The 15,377-nt window shown below is 51.0% G+C and overlaps 1 protein-coding gene across 4 annotated transcripts in view; it reads left to right on the top strand.

The window, feature by feature from the left end:
- L3MBTL1 (L3MBTL histone methyl-lysine binding protein 1) overlaps positions 1 to 15,377 on the top strand; it is a 36,909-nt gene that overhangs the window by 13,569 nt on the left and 7,963 nt on the right. For 2 of the 4 annotated variants that reach the window (XM_081290183.1, XM_081290181.1), the window contains 12 exons: positions 5,779 to 5,867; positions 6,363 to 6,467; positions 7,519 to 7,654; positions 7,999 to 8,090; positions 9,841 to 9,992; positions 10,380 to 10,456; positions 11,000 to 11,085; positions 11,252 to 11,362; positions 11,801 to 11,915; positions 12,333 to 12,432; positions 12,613 to 12,810; positions 12,918 to 12,967. In XM_081290183.1, the coding sequence (XP_081146309.1) occupies positions 5,779 to 5,867; positions 6,363 to 6,467; positions 7,519 to 7,654; positions 7,999 to 8,090; positions 9,841 to 9,992; positions 10,380 to 10,456; positions 11,000 to 11,085; positions 11,252 to 11,362; positions 11,801 to 11,915; positions 12,333 to 12,432; positions 12,613 to 12,810; positions 12,918 to 12,967 (1,311 nt within the window). Of the gene's footprint in view, positions 1 to 5,778; positions 5,868 to 6,362; positions 6,468 to 7,518; positions 7,655 to 7,998; positions 8,091 to 9,840; positions 9,993 to 10,379; positions 10,457 to 10,999; positions 11,086 to 11,215; positions 11,363 to 11,800; positions 11,916 to 12,332; positions 12,433 to 12,612; positions 12,811 to 12,917; positions 12,968 to 15,377 lie in introns of all 4 variants that reach the window. The other 2 variants (XM_081290182.1, XM_081290180.1) reach the window with 1 other exon arrangement.

Below are 15,377 nucleotides of genomic sequence, written 5' to 3'. Positions count from 1 at the left end.
TGCAGTTAAAAGTAGCCGAGCAGCAGCCTGAGTGCTTTGCCTGAGTGCTTTGCTGCTTGGGTATTTCTTCTACTGGGTGTCCTGTTTCATCACTCTTAAGTTCTGCGTTCCATGAAGTCCTAGGACATGGATATAATTCCACCAGTTCTCTGCAGCCATATAACGAGGAAGGTCTTTATTCCGTTTTCCAGTAAGATGTTCCTTTTATACACCAGAGACCTCATCAGAATGCCCTTTACTATCCACAAGCATTCTGGTCACTACCATTTCAGTAATCTGGAAGAAGATTCAGATTTTCTGCACAGTTCTTCTATTCCTCTGAGTCTTACCAGAATTGCCCTTAAAGCTCTCTTCATGGAAATCTAGGCTTTTTCTACTTTGCTACTCCAAATTCTCATTATCCATTTTCAAACCACTTCTACATTTTCAGGTATTTATTACAGGTCTTCTTCTTCCCCTTCTTCCCCTTCCTCCCCTTCCTCCCCTTCTTCCCCTTCTTCCCCTTCTTCCCCTTCTTCCTCTTCTTCCTCCCCTTCCCCTTCTTCCCCTTCTTCTTCCCCTTCCCCTTCCCCCTCCTCCTCCTCCTCCTCCTCCTCCTCCTCCTCTTCTTTTTCTTTTTCTTTTAATATTTTTTTTTGGTTGTAGTTGGACACAATACCTTTATTTTATTAATTTATTTTTATGTGGTGCTGAGGATCGAACCCAGTGCCTCGCATGTGCTAGGGGAGCGCTCTATGGCTAAGCCACAACCTTAGTCCCCAGGTCCCCTTCTTGATAGCAAATTTCTGTCTTAGTCCATTTTCTATTGCTATTATAGAATACCACAGCCTGGGTAATTTATAAGCAATGGGAGTTTATTTGGCTATGTTTCTGGAGGCTGAGAAGTCTAAGAGCATGACCATAGTATCTGGCAAGGGCCTTTGTGCAGTGAGCATCCCATGACAGATGGCCAGAGCAAGCATGTGTGAGGCAGAGAGAGAAGATTGGGCCAGACTCATCCTTTATTAGGAACTTACTCCCATGATAACTAATCAACACCTGTGACATGGCATGAATCTATTATTATTTTTGTGTGCATAATACTGGAGATTTAACCCAGGGACATCCTGCCACTGAACTACACCCTTGCGCTTTTTATTTTTATTTTTATTTTGTGACAGGGGTCCTCACTAAGTTGCCCAGGCTGACCTGGAACTTGCAATCCTCCTGCCTCAGCCTCCTGAGTTTCTGGGATGACAGGCATGTGCTACCGTGTGTAACTTCATGAGCCCATTTTTGAGAGCAAGCCCTTGTTAACTAATCATTTCTTAATTGTCCCACTTCTTACTGCCACCACAATGCTAGTACATTTAAGCATGAGGGCCGGGGCTGTGGCTCTGGCAGAGCACTTGCCTAGCATGTGTGAGGCGCTGGGTTTCATTCTCAGCTCCACATAAAAAAATAAATACATAAAATAAAGATATCATGTCCAACTACAACTAAAAATATATTTTTTAAAAAAAATTTTAAGCATGAGACCGGGAGGGGACAATCAAACCATTGCAGGGCCCATTTATGCTCCCTAGAAACCAGGCAGCCTTTATGACCCTCACAAGGTAAACAAGGGACCATAGCAATAGGAAGCATAGTGTTCCCAGACATAGAGCTCTAAGAGACACGTGTTAAATACAAGGATCAGGAATGAACTTTCAGTATCTTTTTTCTCCTCTGGTGCTGGGAATTGAACCCAGGGCCTTACGCAGGTGGAACACATGTTCAGCTTCCGAGCTACAACTTCAAAGCACTTTAAGTGTCTTAAAATAAACTGATTCTGGGTTGGGGATGTAGCTCAGTAGTAGAGTACTTACAAGCATGTACCAGACATTAGCACTAAAAAAATAAACAAGCAAACAAAAAAACATGAACTGATTCTGAATTGGCTAACCATGTTCTGTAAGAGGTGGGTAAATACAAAGATATGTCTGTAAAAAATTTAAAACAAGACGACCCAGCCTATGGTGGTACCCTGACTGCTTGTAATTGGTGGTCCTTATACTGTGGCATCCTGTTCTTCTCTTTATATTTTCTGTCTCTCCTGTAGACATTGCCTTTATCAGGCACTGGGTTAGATGCTAAGAGCTCAAAGTGAGGAAAACACAGTATTAGCAGACAAGATGCAGAGACAGATATATACACAGGTAGTTAGTGTACGATCGTATAATCAGTGTTGCATTTGAAGTATGTAAATACAAGGAACTGTCACAGAATGAACTCTGACTCATGCAGCAAAGGAAGGTTCCATGGGACAGGAGGGTTTCATCCACCCACCTGCCCACCCACTCGCATTTTTCCAGTCACTTAATAAACATCTGTTGAGCATCTAGTCTGTGTAAAGCTTTGAACTAGGTGCTGGAGCTATGACCGAGGCTTGAAGGGCCAGAGAATGATAGGAGGATGGGTTGACAGGGTGGGGACAGGATCTTTGCCACAGAGGACCAGCCTGTGCAGAGCATAGGACACACATGGGGAAGCTGGAGCAGCAGTGAGTGGCTAGTTCACTGAGGGATTTTGAGCCGTGTAAAGATTTTTTTTACATGCTAGCAAGTACTCTAGTACCGAGAAGCCATTGTGGAACTTAAAATAAACAAGTGAGTATTATGTTAGAGATGCTCTGGCAGTGGAGAAGGTCTGAGGCAGCAAGATCAGTTAGGAGGCTTGTGCACTAGGTTCAAAACAAGGATGGTAAATGTGCAGAGTTAGATATAAAAAGAGCCACCAGGATCATGTCCAAGTTCCTGGCCTGTGCCACACAGCGAGTGGGTGGTGGTGCCGTAGACTAGGATAAAGAATACCAAAGGACCCACCGGTGTTGGCACAGAAGTTGCAGGTTTGGTTTTGCCAGGCTGGGCTTGCCAAAGAACAAGCTAATCAGGGGCATCTAGACTAAGGAAGCAGGGATAAGCCAAGGAGCCTTTTTGGAAGTAGACAGAGTGTGTTGCAGCCAGCCTGTGTGGTACCTTTGTAGAAAGCATAAAAAGGTGCCTTTCTGAGCAGAAAAGTTAGAAAAGGGCACCTTTCTTCATTGTAGACTCAGCCACATGACTTGGCAAGAAGTCCAGGCTGAACTTCAGCCCCCGTCTGTCCCCGCTTGGCTGGGCATCTATATAGAGTACACAGCTTGCACGGCTAAACACAGAAGCTTTGAGATTTATTTGGTCTTGGGGATGTGCCTAAAGGCTCAGCCCATTTCTCACCTATGGAAAAAGAATGCAGGAAACTAGAGGAAGGTGGGGGGCTTGTCCAGGGAAGGAATCCAGTTATTACAGAAAGGTTTAGCAGTCAGGCCTCTTTCCAGCAGATTAGTCTCTTTTCTCATCTTGAAGGGGATTACAACCAGTCCTTCCCATCACCTCAGGACATTGGGAGGCCTAATGGAGACGATGTGTATGAAGTCTCTGAGGCATCTCTGTACCCCCAATTTCTGGCATGACATGTGGCCCCACTGAATGGGAAAAGAATGGTCAAGGTAGAACTAAGAAGTGCGTGAGGTAGACTGTGGAGATACAGGCTTGTCTTGCGTTAGGTCTAGTGAGAGTGTCAAGATGGCACAGGTCCAGGGAGGGAAGTAGCAGGGCTGGGGCAGTAATGTAAGAGACGGCGTGTAGCGAGGTGCTGTTCAGAGGTGCCTGCTGTGGCATGGGGGCCTTGGAGCTTGGCCATGTTGGAGGATGACTAGCATGGGGTGGGGGTATTCAAAATGAAATGCTCAGGAGCCACAAGATACCTGAGATGAGAACTCTGGCAAGCAGTCAGACCCTTACGTAGCAGGTGCTACAGTAGGGAAAGAATGAGGGGGAAATAAAAGAGAGAGAATATCATCCAGAGAGAGAGAGAAGTGGGCATTGGGAAGAGTTCTGTCCTGGTAGCGGTGGTTTGGAACAAGCGGAGGCATTGTGTAGAAGGATATGGAGTCCCCGTGGCAGGAGGCAGTGAGATAAACTCAGCCTGGTGTCCTGAGGTCCACCCTCTCTCCTCTTTCCCTCCTCGGTGAGTGTGGATGAAGCTGGGTGGAGAACTAGAGGGTTTCTTGAGGAACACAGTAGGCTGTATGTTATAAAGGACAATCCCGGTCTCACTGAGGACAAAAGATAGCTCAAAGAGATGTGTTCTAAATTAGATCATCAGAATAGACCTGAGAGGGTTTGATGGTTTGGCTGGGAAGTTGGTGAACAAAATTTGTGCCTTAGCCCAACTGGGTCAGGTGGTTGGGAATCTCTTGGTTTAGTGCAGTGGCTGAGGAAAGGGGCAGCTGCAAGACAGATGTTCTGCACACACAGCTTCCAACTGAGGAAAAACCATCATTCTTGAGTGGCAAACCACTCTGTGCCTGAATACCCAGGGCTGTGGCCCAGTGAACTAGGGTGAGGCAGAACTAGGGTCCAGGTCTCTGACTTAGTGAAGGCCAGTGTTATGGTTTAGATACGAAGTGTCCCCCAAAAGCTCACGTGTGAGACGATACAAGAGGGTTTAGAGGCGAAATGATGGGGCTATGAGAGCCTTAACCCAGTCAATGGATTAACCCCAGACAGGGATGAGCTGAGTGGTAACTGAAGGCAGGTAGGTGTGGCTGGAGGAGGTGGGCACTGGGGTGTGCCTTTGGGTTTATGCTTTGTCCTGGTGAGGACAGTTCTCTCCCTGTGCTTCTTGGTGGCTGGTTTCTTCCCTACACCTTTCCATCATGATGTTCTGCCTCACCTTGAGCCCCAAAGAATGAGCCCACTCTACGGACTGAGATCTCTGAAACGGAGCACCAAAGAAACTTTCCCTCCTCTAAAATTGTTCTTGTCAGGTCTTTTGGTTGCAGCAGTAAAAAATCTGGCTAAAATGACCAGTAACATGAGTCACCTTGTGAGGAACTGTGACCCACAGCGTCTCTGTAGTTCTCATGAACAATCCTCCAAGATAGACTGTGTTTAGTAGATGACAAAATTGAGACATTGAAGTTTCCAGAAGAAGCTGGAGCTCTGTACCGAAGGCTTATGAACTGATTCTAGTTGAGTTGTGGCCTTTTAGGTTGTCTGTGGCCCTCTGTAGACGGCAGCTCGGACCATACGGGTAGCTCCTTATCCTAGCCTTTCAGGGTGTGTGTCCTCTGAGGTGGAGGCTGAGACTCCACTTATAAGGGAAGTTTATCTTCCCTCCCCAGGAACCCGAGACTCCAAGATATGGGCAGGACCTGGGCCTCTATCATAGTGTATGCAGTGTGTGTGTCTGTGTGTGTGTGTCTGTCTGTCTGGGAGGGTTGTGGAATCAGCCCATCTACTCTGGGGCACACGAAGCACATGGATACACATTAGTGTGGCTACGTGTTTAGAAAAAGGCGAATTATAAAAAGGACTTCCTATTTCTGTGTGTCCCCTCTCCTCCATTTCTTGTTTCCTTGTTTGCCCTCTCGTTTCTCTTTTTCCGTTTCTTTCCTTGCAAGCTTAGGTGGTGCTGTGATTTAAATCCCCTGGCTGAGGACTCCTTGCTCATCTTTGTCCTGGGTTACAGAGGACAGAGTGCCTCAGGCTGAGACTTGATAAGCTTAGGGACTTGCTGAGTGGCCTAGGGGCGGGGACTGGGTGGCAAGACTTGGTTGCCTTCCTTGAGCCCATCGTGGCGTAGTGGCCAGGGGGTTCAAGTGACTGCAGACGAAGGCTTGTTTTGGAGGGTAAGGGAGTGTGTGGTCAGGGGACACTGAGAAAAGTCGCGCATCAGTGGCAGCCCAGGAACTGGCCTGTCTGTGCCTTTCCACAGCACCAGGTGAGAAGAAGGAGGGCTGGTCGTGGGAGTCCTACCTGGAGGAGCAGAAGGCCATCACTGCCCCCGTCAGCCTCTTCCAGGACGTGAGTTGGCAGTTTCTACCTGGGAAGAGCTTGTCTTCCCAGCCAGGGACTCATCACACACACAGACCTTCCGGTGTTTTCTCCTTGACATTCCTCGATGGACTGGCAGAATGGAAGGGAAGCGACTGCTTAGGAGCCTGGAGTAGGAGAGGGACCGCCATCAGGGGCAGGAAGAAGTGGGGAGATGGCATCCAGGCGCATCCATCCCTGGGCCTACAGACTGTTGAATTCTCATGCCTTCTCCTCAGTTTGGCACTGAGCTTTCCATGAGTCAGGCTAGAGAAAGCCCTTAAGCCCAGTCCTGATTTAGGCCCTCAGAATAGCCCCCCAGCTATTCTCTCTCTCTCAATCCCCGCAGTTCAGATCCCCACGCATGTTGCCCGCTTCGGGAATACCAGGCAGGTGGGGCCTAAAGGCAGCTCCTTCACCCCAAGCCCACTAGGCAATGATAAGGCTGGATGGAAGCTGGGTCCTCTCCACTCTGTGCGTTGACAGTCCCAGGCCGTCACTCATAACAAGAATGGCTTCAAATTGGGCATGAAGCTAGAAGGCATCGACCCTCAGCACCCATCCATGTACTTCATCCTCACGGTGGCCGAGGTAAGTGGAGCTTGGTAATGCCCTTCTGCTGAGATAGCTGAGTGTAGAGGGATGTCGCTGCTGGGGGCACAGAGGGGACACTGCTCCACTTCAGAAGGCATAGTCTTGTGGGGATGGAATTGGAACGCAGAGAAAGCTTTATTCAAAAAAGAACAAGTGCCGGGGCTGGGGCTGGGGCTCAGGCTCAGGCTCAGCGGTAGAGCACTTGCCTGGCATGAGCAAGGCCCTGGGTTCAATCCTCAGTACCACATAAAAATAAAAAAATAAAATAAAGGTATTGTGTCCAACTAAACTAAAAAATAAATATTAAAAAGAAAGAACAGGTGCTATAGGCTGGTGGTGTACTAAATATGCACAGACTGTCTGTGCTGGGGGATCTTGAGGAGGGGCCATCCCAAGGGTTGGGGTGTTGGCTTGAAACAGACAAGGTCCTTGTGCTCTAGGAGCTCGTGGTTGTACAGGAAATCAACTAGATAAACATGAGTGACCTGCCACAGGAGGTGACAGATGAGCAGTAGGGCACAAAGATGGAGCGCCCCGTTTGGCCTGAGTGGTCAGGAAGAGCATAGAGGAAGGGGGTCTCACTGAGTCTTGACAGGAGTATGAATGAGGGGGGAGTTTCAGGCAGAAGAAGCCAAAAGGCAAAGACTCGGGGGCATGGAAAGGCCACCACGTTCAAGGACTTGCTGGTAACTTGGGACCATAGCAGGGTATGTGAGTGGGGAACAATGAGAGAGCTCAGAAGGGAAGGCCGTTGGGGGCCCTGAGCTGTCGTGAACCTTATGGGAACCTTCTAAGTTCCATCCAGGGCCCCAGAGCACAGGAAGCTGTTACAGAGTCCACCCGTCCTGGACCCAGCACTCAGGGTTCACCTGAATTGTCCGCAGGATGGGAGGGCTCAGGGCAGGGTTCAGGATGGGGAAGAAAAGCAGGGCTGGAGCCTACTAGCTTTAGAGCCCCTGAGACCACAGTCTAGGCCAGCAGAGGTAAGGGACAGGGAGCAGGACATTTGCTGGCGCTGGAGTCCCTGTGATTCCCTTCATGGGGCCAGGTGTGTGGCTACCGCCTGCGTCTGCACTTCGATGGGTATTCTGAGTGCCATGACTTCTGGGTCAATGCCAACTCCCCTGACATTCACCCCGCTGGCTGGTTTGAGAAGACTGGACACAAGCTGCAGCCTCCTAAAGGTAAGGCCCACCTGGTTGGTCCCATGAGACATCAGTCCTCAGACTCTCCGCCCACCTTTCCTGTCAGTGACCCCTCCGGCTCCCGTGTTTTCTACCCTAACCCTGCTCCAAAGCCAGCCTCTGCGTCACATTATGATACAACTCCGCCCTGGTCAAAAGCCAGGGCTTCTGCTTTGCCCTTCAATTATTCACCAGGTCATGTCCTGCTTTGACTGGGGTTCCCTGGTAAGATTCTTGAGGGCTGTGGGTTCCTCAGATCTGCTGGGTTCTGCTGCTTTGGTGTGGGGTACCCTTCCGTGGCCCCACCTCTGCATAGCGCTCTTGCATTCCCTTGAGGGGCCCAGGTTACAAAGAGGAGGAGTTCAGCTGGAGCCAGTACCTGCGCAGCACCAGAGCCCAGGCGGCCCCCAAGCACCTGTTTGTGAGCCAGAGCCACGTGAGTGCCCTGAGCAAGTGGACATCACCCCCAGACCAGAGCCACTGCAGCCGGCCCCAAGGATCTGACTCATCAGAAGAGAATTCATCTGGTGTTGCTCTCAGCTTTGTTCTGGTCTCCTATCAGATGCAAGGGGCATAGCTGGGCAGGGCCAAGGGCCAGAGTGGGTAAAGCTGGTTATGGGTTTTCCCCCCAGTTCCTTATTTCCTTCTTGTCTCAGTCCATTTTCTGATGCTATAACAAAATACCGAAGGCTGGATAATGTATAAAGAAAAGAGACTGTTATTATTTAGAGGCTGAAAGTCTAAGATCACGTGGCCCCAACTGTTCAACCTCTGGGGAGACCCTTATGGCAGATGGCATCACAATGGTGGGAGCTCATATGGAAGAGATCACAGGGCATGTTTTGAAGTCAGAGGGATTTGGGGGCCAGGCTTGCCTTTTTAAAAAAAAAAAAATAGTAATTCACTCTGTGGGAACTAACCAGGATTTTACAAGAACTACATGAATCTCTTCCAAGAGTGATACCCCCAGTAACTTAATATTATTTCCTGTTAGGTCCTACCTGTTAGAGGTCCCAACATCTCTCAATAGTGCCCCACTGGGGACCCACCTCCAGCCCAGGAACTTTGGGAGACGAGCTCAGACCATATCCAGCCTTAGCACTTGCCAACTGCAGAGTCCTCCTCCACACCCTCCCTCAGAGCCCACGACCTCAGTCTGACACTGACATGTCAACACTGGGCTCTTCCTTTGGTTTGCTCTTTAGTTCTGTGGTGTAAGTCAAAGCCTCTATTCTGGGAGCTTCTTTTCTGCTAATGTTGAGGCTCTCCCATTCATTCCAACTATTCACCCCTCTACTCATTAACTCTATTCAAGGCAGCTGGCAGCTTTATTTGGCAGCCAAAGTATCTCATGATCTCAAACAAAGGGTCTGAGAGTGTAGAGAACCCCCATTAGAGGTATTACCATAGTGGGGCTGGGGGTGTAGCTCAGTGCTACCATCCAGGGCCTGTTTGACATGCATGAGGACCTGGATTCGATCCCCAGCACTTAAAAATAATTACATAAATAAAGCAAGAACCACATTAAAGTTCCAGGGTCCCCATGGGCCAGAGATGCCACCATACTGCTCAGGCAGGGATAGTTAGACCCCTACCTAGTCCAGCTCCAGAGACCACACTCTCAGGTTCATAGGTAACTGGTGGGGGACTCTTCAAATCCTGTCCCCTACCCATTGACTGGGGTTGTGTTCCAGCTCAGACTATTTTACTTCTAAAGTGGAAATCAGAACACTTACAGGACTATTGTAAAGATGAAGGGAGGTTATATCTTTTGAAACTTATGCCTGATACAAGGCAGGTGCCCAGTTAATTCGGGTCCCCTCTCGCTCCCTGCTTCCCTCCCTACCACCCCACTGTTGCCCCCAAGCCAGGCCAGGCCAGTACAGGAGACTGGTACTGAACTGGTCAGAGTCTCTGGATAAAGGCACAGCCTCCTGCCAGTTACTTACTTTCTGCGTGCGACAAGGCAGGCTTCCTCTGGGTGCACCTGGAGGCCTGAGTTCTGAGCGACTCAGAATGGTTATGATTCTGCCCTGGAGAGACCCTCATTCCCAGCCTATTTCTCCCACCCTCCCTACTTCCCACCCTCAGGGGGTCTTTCTAGGGAACCCACTCCTATGTTTGCTAGTAGGCTCTGGGCTAGCACTAGCCAGCCAGGCCATGGCAGCCCTTCTTCTTATCCCTAGAGTCCCCCACCCCTGGGCTTCCAGGTGGGCATGAAGCTGGAGGCTGTTGATCGCATGAACCCATCTCTCATCTGCGTGGCCAGTGTGACTGACGTGGTGGACAGCCGCTTTCTGGTGCACTTTGACAACTGGGATGATACTTATGACTACTGGTACTTGGAGGCCTGCAGGGGGAGGGGGTGGCTGGGGGCAACTGCTTTCATATCAGGTGTCATGTGGCAACATTCAGATCCTGCTCAGGATGGGGGTAATTGGCTGTCCTGTGGAGTTGAGCTATATCATAAGAAATGCAGCTCCCTATTACATGTGACATCTAAAGCTGCCCTGGCTAAGATGCATGTACACCGTGACTCACAGTTCCCCCTTAGATAGCATGGTGAGCTGGAGTTTTCAGTTAATGCAGCAGTTTTCTGACTGTATTGTCAGTCATCTGTCTCCCTCTTACTAAGAAGTAGGATGGGAAGGCCCTGAAGCCACGCTGTGAGCAGGCTCAGCCCTCCACGTTTCTCCTGAAACAGTGACGTGTTCTTGCATTTCAGGTGTGATCCCACCAGTCCCTACATCCACCCAGTAGGCTGGTGCCAGAAGCAAGGGAAGCCCCTCACCCCTCCACAAGGTAACCCTGCACTGAGCATGCACCCTTCCCTGCCTGGCCCCTCCTCCCTGTCCTCCTGCCCTTACCAGAACCTTGTTAGCCAGCTCTCTAGGGTTAGGGTGAGGGGACAGATATGGCTTGGAGCCTCCACTTCTTGGCCTAGGAGTTGAGTCTCCTTTGATTTGGGGAAAGTCCTGTCAAATCCTGTCTCTGGTGGAGTTCAGGGGAATAAAGTTAGAGGACCACCTCAGCCAGGAGCAGGGAGCCCAAAGCAGAGTGTGACCTTCCTCCTGGGAGCACCGTGCTGGCCAAGCACAGTAGAGACTCAGACAGGACTGGAGTGGAGCAGCAGGGCCGTGGGTGGTGGGGTCAGGGTCCCTGACGACCTGCTGCCCTTGCTTCACCAGCACCCATCTGCCTCGGGAACCTGGGCGAGGGGCTGGTAGCAGTCATGGAAGGTATTCTGCTCCAAGGGTCTCGGCCCCTTCCTCGTTCTTGATTCCTGCTGCGGGGCAGAGAGCTCCCTAGTCACCTTCCAGACATGGCTCTCATTTTCTTCTGTAGACTACCCAGACCCTGACAGCTTCTGCTGGGAGAAATATCTAGAAGAAACTGGGACCTCTGCTGTGCCCTCCTGGGCCTTCAAAGTGGTGAGTTGATCCTCTGTTTCCCTGGAGCTGAGCTCAGGAAGACATGGAGCCCTTAACCAGCCAGGATGGGCCCTGGCCTCCCTGCAGTGCAGGCCGGTTCCCCTGGGTGTAGCACTTGAGCTCTCCTCAGCTGGGCCTTGGCCTGAAAATGACTATCCCCTCACAGCGACCTCCTCACAGCTTCCTGGTCAACATGAAGCTGGAGGCTGTGGACCGCAGGAACCCAGCCCTGATTCGTGTGGCCAGCGTAGAGGATGTGGAGGACCATCGCATAAAGGTGGCTTCGGGACCTAGGGCTGGGGGAGTGGACAGGTCAGTTGGGCAGGAGTTTGTGTACTGGCTAGAAGTCAAGGGCATGGCATGAGACAGGAAGTGAAGACACTGGATCTCGTTTTTGCCTCATCAGCATCTGTCTTTTGTGGCTTGAGCAAGTCACGTCTCTCTGAGCTTTAGTCTTCTCTTCTGTCACATGGACCGAATCATCCTTGTCCTAGGAACTGATGGTCCCGACATGATGCCGGTCATGTAATGGGTGAGGCCCTTGGTGAACATGGGCCGAGACCAGTTATTGTGGAGTTGGCTCCGGGGTCCTTCCAGTCTAGGGTCTGCTTCCACAGGCCCTAGGGTTGGGAGAGCCTTCTGGGACCTGGAGGCCCTCTCCGCTGAAAAAGGCTCCATGAGGAACTCCTGACCTCCATGGGCTCTTCATCCCCAGCTCCACTTTGATGGTTGGAGTCACGGCTATGACTTCTGGATTGATGCGGACCATCCAGACATCCACCCCGCAGGCTGGTGCTCCAAGACAGGACATCCCCTGGAGCCTCCTCTCCGTGCGTACCCTAGGGCTCCCCGTCCCTTGCCCTTCCCGGCAATCTCTGACAGCCCTTCCTTCTTTGGCCTGCCCAGGGGGCTCTGTCCCTCATAACCACGTCTGACACAGAGGGTTTTGGTCCCACAGTGAGCTTCAGGATACCCATGCTCCCCACCTAGAACTGTCCACTACACTAAGCAGTGCTCCTGGCTCAGAGACCAAGGGCATGGCCCAAAGCATAAGAGAACCAAGTCTTCCCTCCCCAGCAGTGGGCAGGTAGATGAACAGTGTGAGAATGGTGGCCTGACCTGGCTCAGGGCCCTGTTCCTGGAGACCCGGATCCTAGTGCTGACCTCCTGTGTGGAAATCATCCCTGCCCTGCCCTCCCTGCCCTATCTCTAGGACCCTATGCTAACTTCTCTTCCTGCTCCTCCAGGGCCCAGAGAGCCCAGCTCCGCCTCCCCTGGGAGCTGCCCTCCTCTCAACTACAGGAGTCTGTCCCACACTAGGACCTCCAAATACAGCTTTCACCACCGGTGAGTAAAGGACTCCTGCCTCGAGACACTGGACATCTGTGGACCTTCTGGGAGGGTCTGCTTTGCACCAGCTGAGCGAGGCCCTTGGGGGTTCACTGAGACCTGCCAAATAGGGCCAGAGTTGGGGAGGGCTCAGTGGGGACAAGTGGATCAGCCCAACTTCAGCCTTCTTCTTCCCAGGAAGTGCCCCACTCCTGGCTGTGACGGCTCTGGCCACGTAACCGGCAAGTTCACAGCTCACCATTGCCTCTCGGGCTGCCCACTGGCTGAGAGGAACCAGAGTCGCCTGAAAGCAGAGCTGTCTGACACGGAGGCCTCAGCACGGAAAAAGAACATCTCCAGTTTGTCCCCAAGGAAGAAGCCTCGCCATCACGGCCGGTGCGAAGGCCAGGGAGAGAGGGCCTGGGCTCTCCGGGTGCGGGGCCTTATGTCCTCCTGGGCCAGACACTGATCCCCTGCCATGGACCTGGTCCCTCTCTCTCCAGGATTGGACGCCCTCCAAAGTATCGGAAGATGCCACAGGAAGATTTCCAGAGTAAGCCTGGGTCCTCTGCTCCTGGGTCTTCTACTCATGCTCCCAGTGGGTGCTTGTAACTGGTGGGGTGAGATTCCAGGGGCACCCAAAGCAGGAAAAGCTGGAAGGAAGTCTCTTTGTGACCGAAGAGTACTGGCAAAAGCACAGGCAGGGCCCTGAGTGGCCTTGGGTTCCAGTCCCATGGCCTTGCTGTGCCGTGGTGCATGAAAAGGCACCAGGTGTGGGCCTCTGGTTCTCCACTGTGAAGCAGATGATGCCCAGCTCTGCTATTCTGACTCTAGGCTTCCTGGGAAGGAGAGCAAGGCTGTCAGTTTCTAGCTGTTTAACATTGGGCAAGTCACTTAACCTCGCTGAGCCTCAGTTTCCATACTTGAAAACATAAATAAAACCTGCCTTTTGGGCTGAAGATGTAGCTCAGTGATAGAGTGCTTGCTTGTCTAGCATGTGCATGCCTTGGGTTCAATCCCCGGCCCTGCCAGTAGAAAGAAAGAAAACCTGACTTTGATGTCAAGGCATGGGGTGCATGCCTAGTGACCAGAGGCTGAGACAAGAGAATTGGAAGTTCAAGGCCAACCTCAGCAATTTTTCAAGGCCCTAAGCAATTTAGTGATACCCTGTCTCAAAATAAACAAAAAGGACTGGGGCTGGGCATGGTGGTGCATGCTTATAATCCCAGGCACTCAGGAGTCTGAGGCAGGAGGATGGTGCATTTAAAGCCAGTATTTAGCAACTTAGAGAGGCTCCAAGCAATTCAGTGAGACCCTGTCTCTAAATAAAATATATAAAAGGGCTGGGGATGTGGCTAAGTGGCAAAGCACCCCTGGGTTCAACTCTTAGTACCAAAAGAAAAAAAAAAAAAGGACTAGGGATATAGCTTTACAGTAAAGCACCCCTGGGTTAAATCTCCTAGAGTACCAAAAAAAAAAAAAAAAAAAAAAAAGTCAATACCTGAAATAACAGTGGTCACTACTACCATTTACTGAGCATCTACTATGGGCCAGGCATTGTGCTGAGTTCTTCGTGTATACCCTCTGTAGCTCTCACAAGCAACTGTAATATATCTGAGAGAGAGGAACAAGAGGCTCAGAGCAAATTCATTTGCTCAAGGCCATTCACCTTGTGAGAGGCTGAACTGGGATTCATACTTGGCCTGACTTCTGCCATGTGCTTCGGGCATAAGACATAAAGCCCCTGATCCAAATGTCAGATTACTTCTCACTGCCCAGTGGATCACTTTGCGTAAGTCGCCATAGAAAAACACCACAGACTAGGTGGCTTAAGCAACAGGTGTTCGTTTCCCACAGTCCTGGAGGCTGAAAGTCAAGGTGTCAGCGGGAGCTCTACTTTCGAGGACTCCCTCCTTGGCTTGCAGGTGGCCGTTTTCTTGCTGTGTCCTTGCATGGTCCATCTAACGTGCATGGGCACTCCTAGTCTCCCATGGTGCATCCAAATTCCTGGAGCCTTGTGTACTTATTTTTTCTGGTAGTGACAGTACCCCTCTTTGGATAGCAAGGCCTAAGTAAGACAGCCATGTGGGATTCTGAGCACAGTGAGCAGCAGTTGCCTTAGTAGTCTGTCTTGTCGGATTCCCTCTTGCCGTTCCATGCTGTGTCCTCTTGGTGCAAACAGAAGGCACCTCCTGCAGCCTTAGGCCTGGTGACAAGGGTCTCAACCAGCCTCTAGGGCCTCGGATGAAGACTTCTGAGGATTAAACTGTAGTGGGTGCCTACTCTGCCCACCTTGGTTGCCTGGTCAGCTTCCATTGCAGGACCAAGTTCTGACCTCCAGAGGGCACTTGCTGACCAACCTGTAGGATTCTTAGGAAGTTATTCTTTCCAATGACTGAGACCACAGCCCAAAGAGGGAGAAAGGACTCACTGAGGTCCTGAGGCACAGAGCCCTGGTCTCTGACCTCTGTGCTCTAGCAGCTGGCCTCGCACCCAGAAGTGCAACCTTCTGGAGAGGATTCTCACACATCCATGGCAGACCTCAGTGCAGGCTTGGGCTGGCTGTAAACTGCCCCATGGGGAGTGCTCTGTGACAGAGCTTGGCACGGATGGCTCTGGCGTCTCCAGGAGCAGTAGTGCCAACTCGGAGCTGCAGCAAGATGGTTGAATAAGAAGCTATAACTTGCCTGTGAGCATCTCACTGTGTTCTGGGAAGGGAAGATAAAGAGGGACACTCCTGACAAACTTGGTGTGGCCCCCAAGCCCACTCAAGGCTGTGAGAGGAAGATCACACCCAGGACTTCAAAGAGGGAGCACCTGGGTGGACAAGAGGCCAAAACGTGGCCAGGTAGAACAAGGTGCTAGTGGATCTCAAGGGAGATCCTGGGTGTGCCCTGATGGAGTGTGCAAGCAGTTCCTTGGAGGTACTCAAGGGGACTATCAGGAAGGCAGAACTTGGATTG

Source organism: Spermophilus citellus, assembly GCF_964194105.1.
Source record: "Spermophilus citellus genome assembly, chromosome: 4".
In the NCBI taxonomy this organism is placed as follows: domain Eukaryota; kingdom Metazoa; phylum Chordata; class Mammalia; order Rodentia; family Sciuridae; genus Spermophilus; species Spermophilus citellus.
The sequence above is the reverse complement of the archived record's forward strand: the minus strand, read 5'-3'. Positions and strand labels throughout refer to the sequence as shown.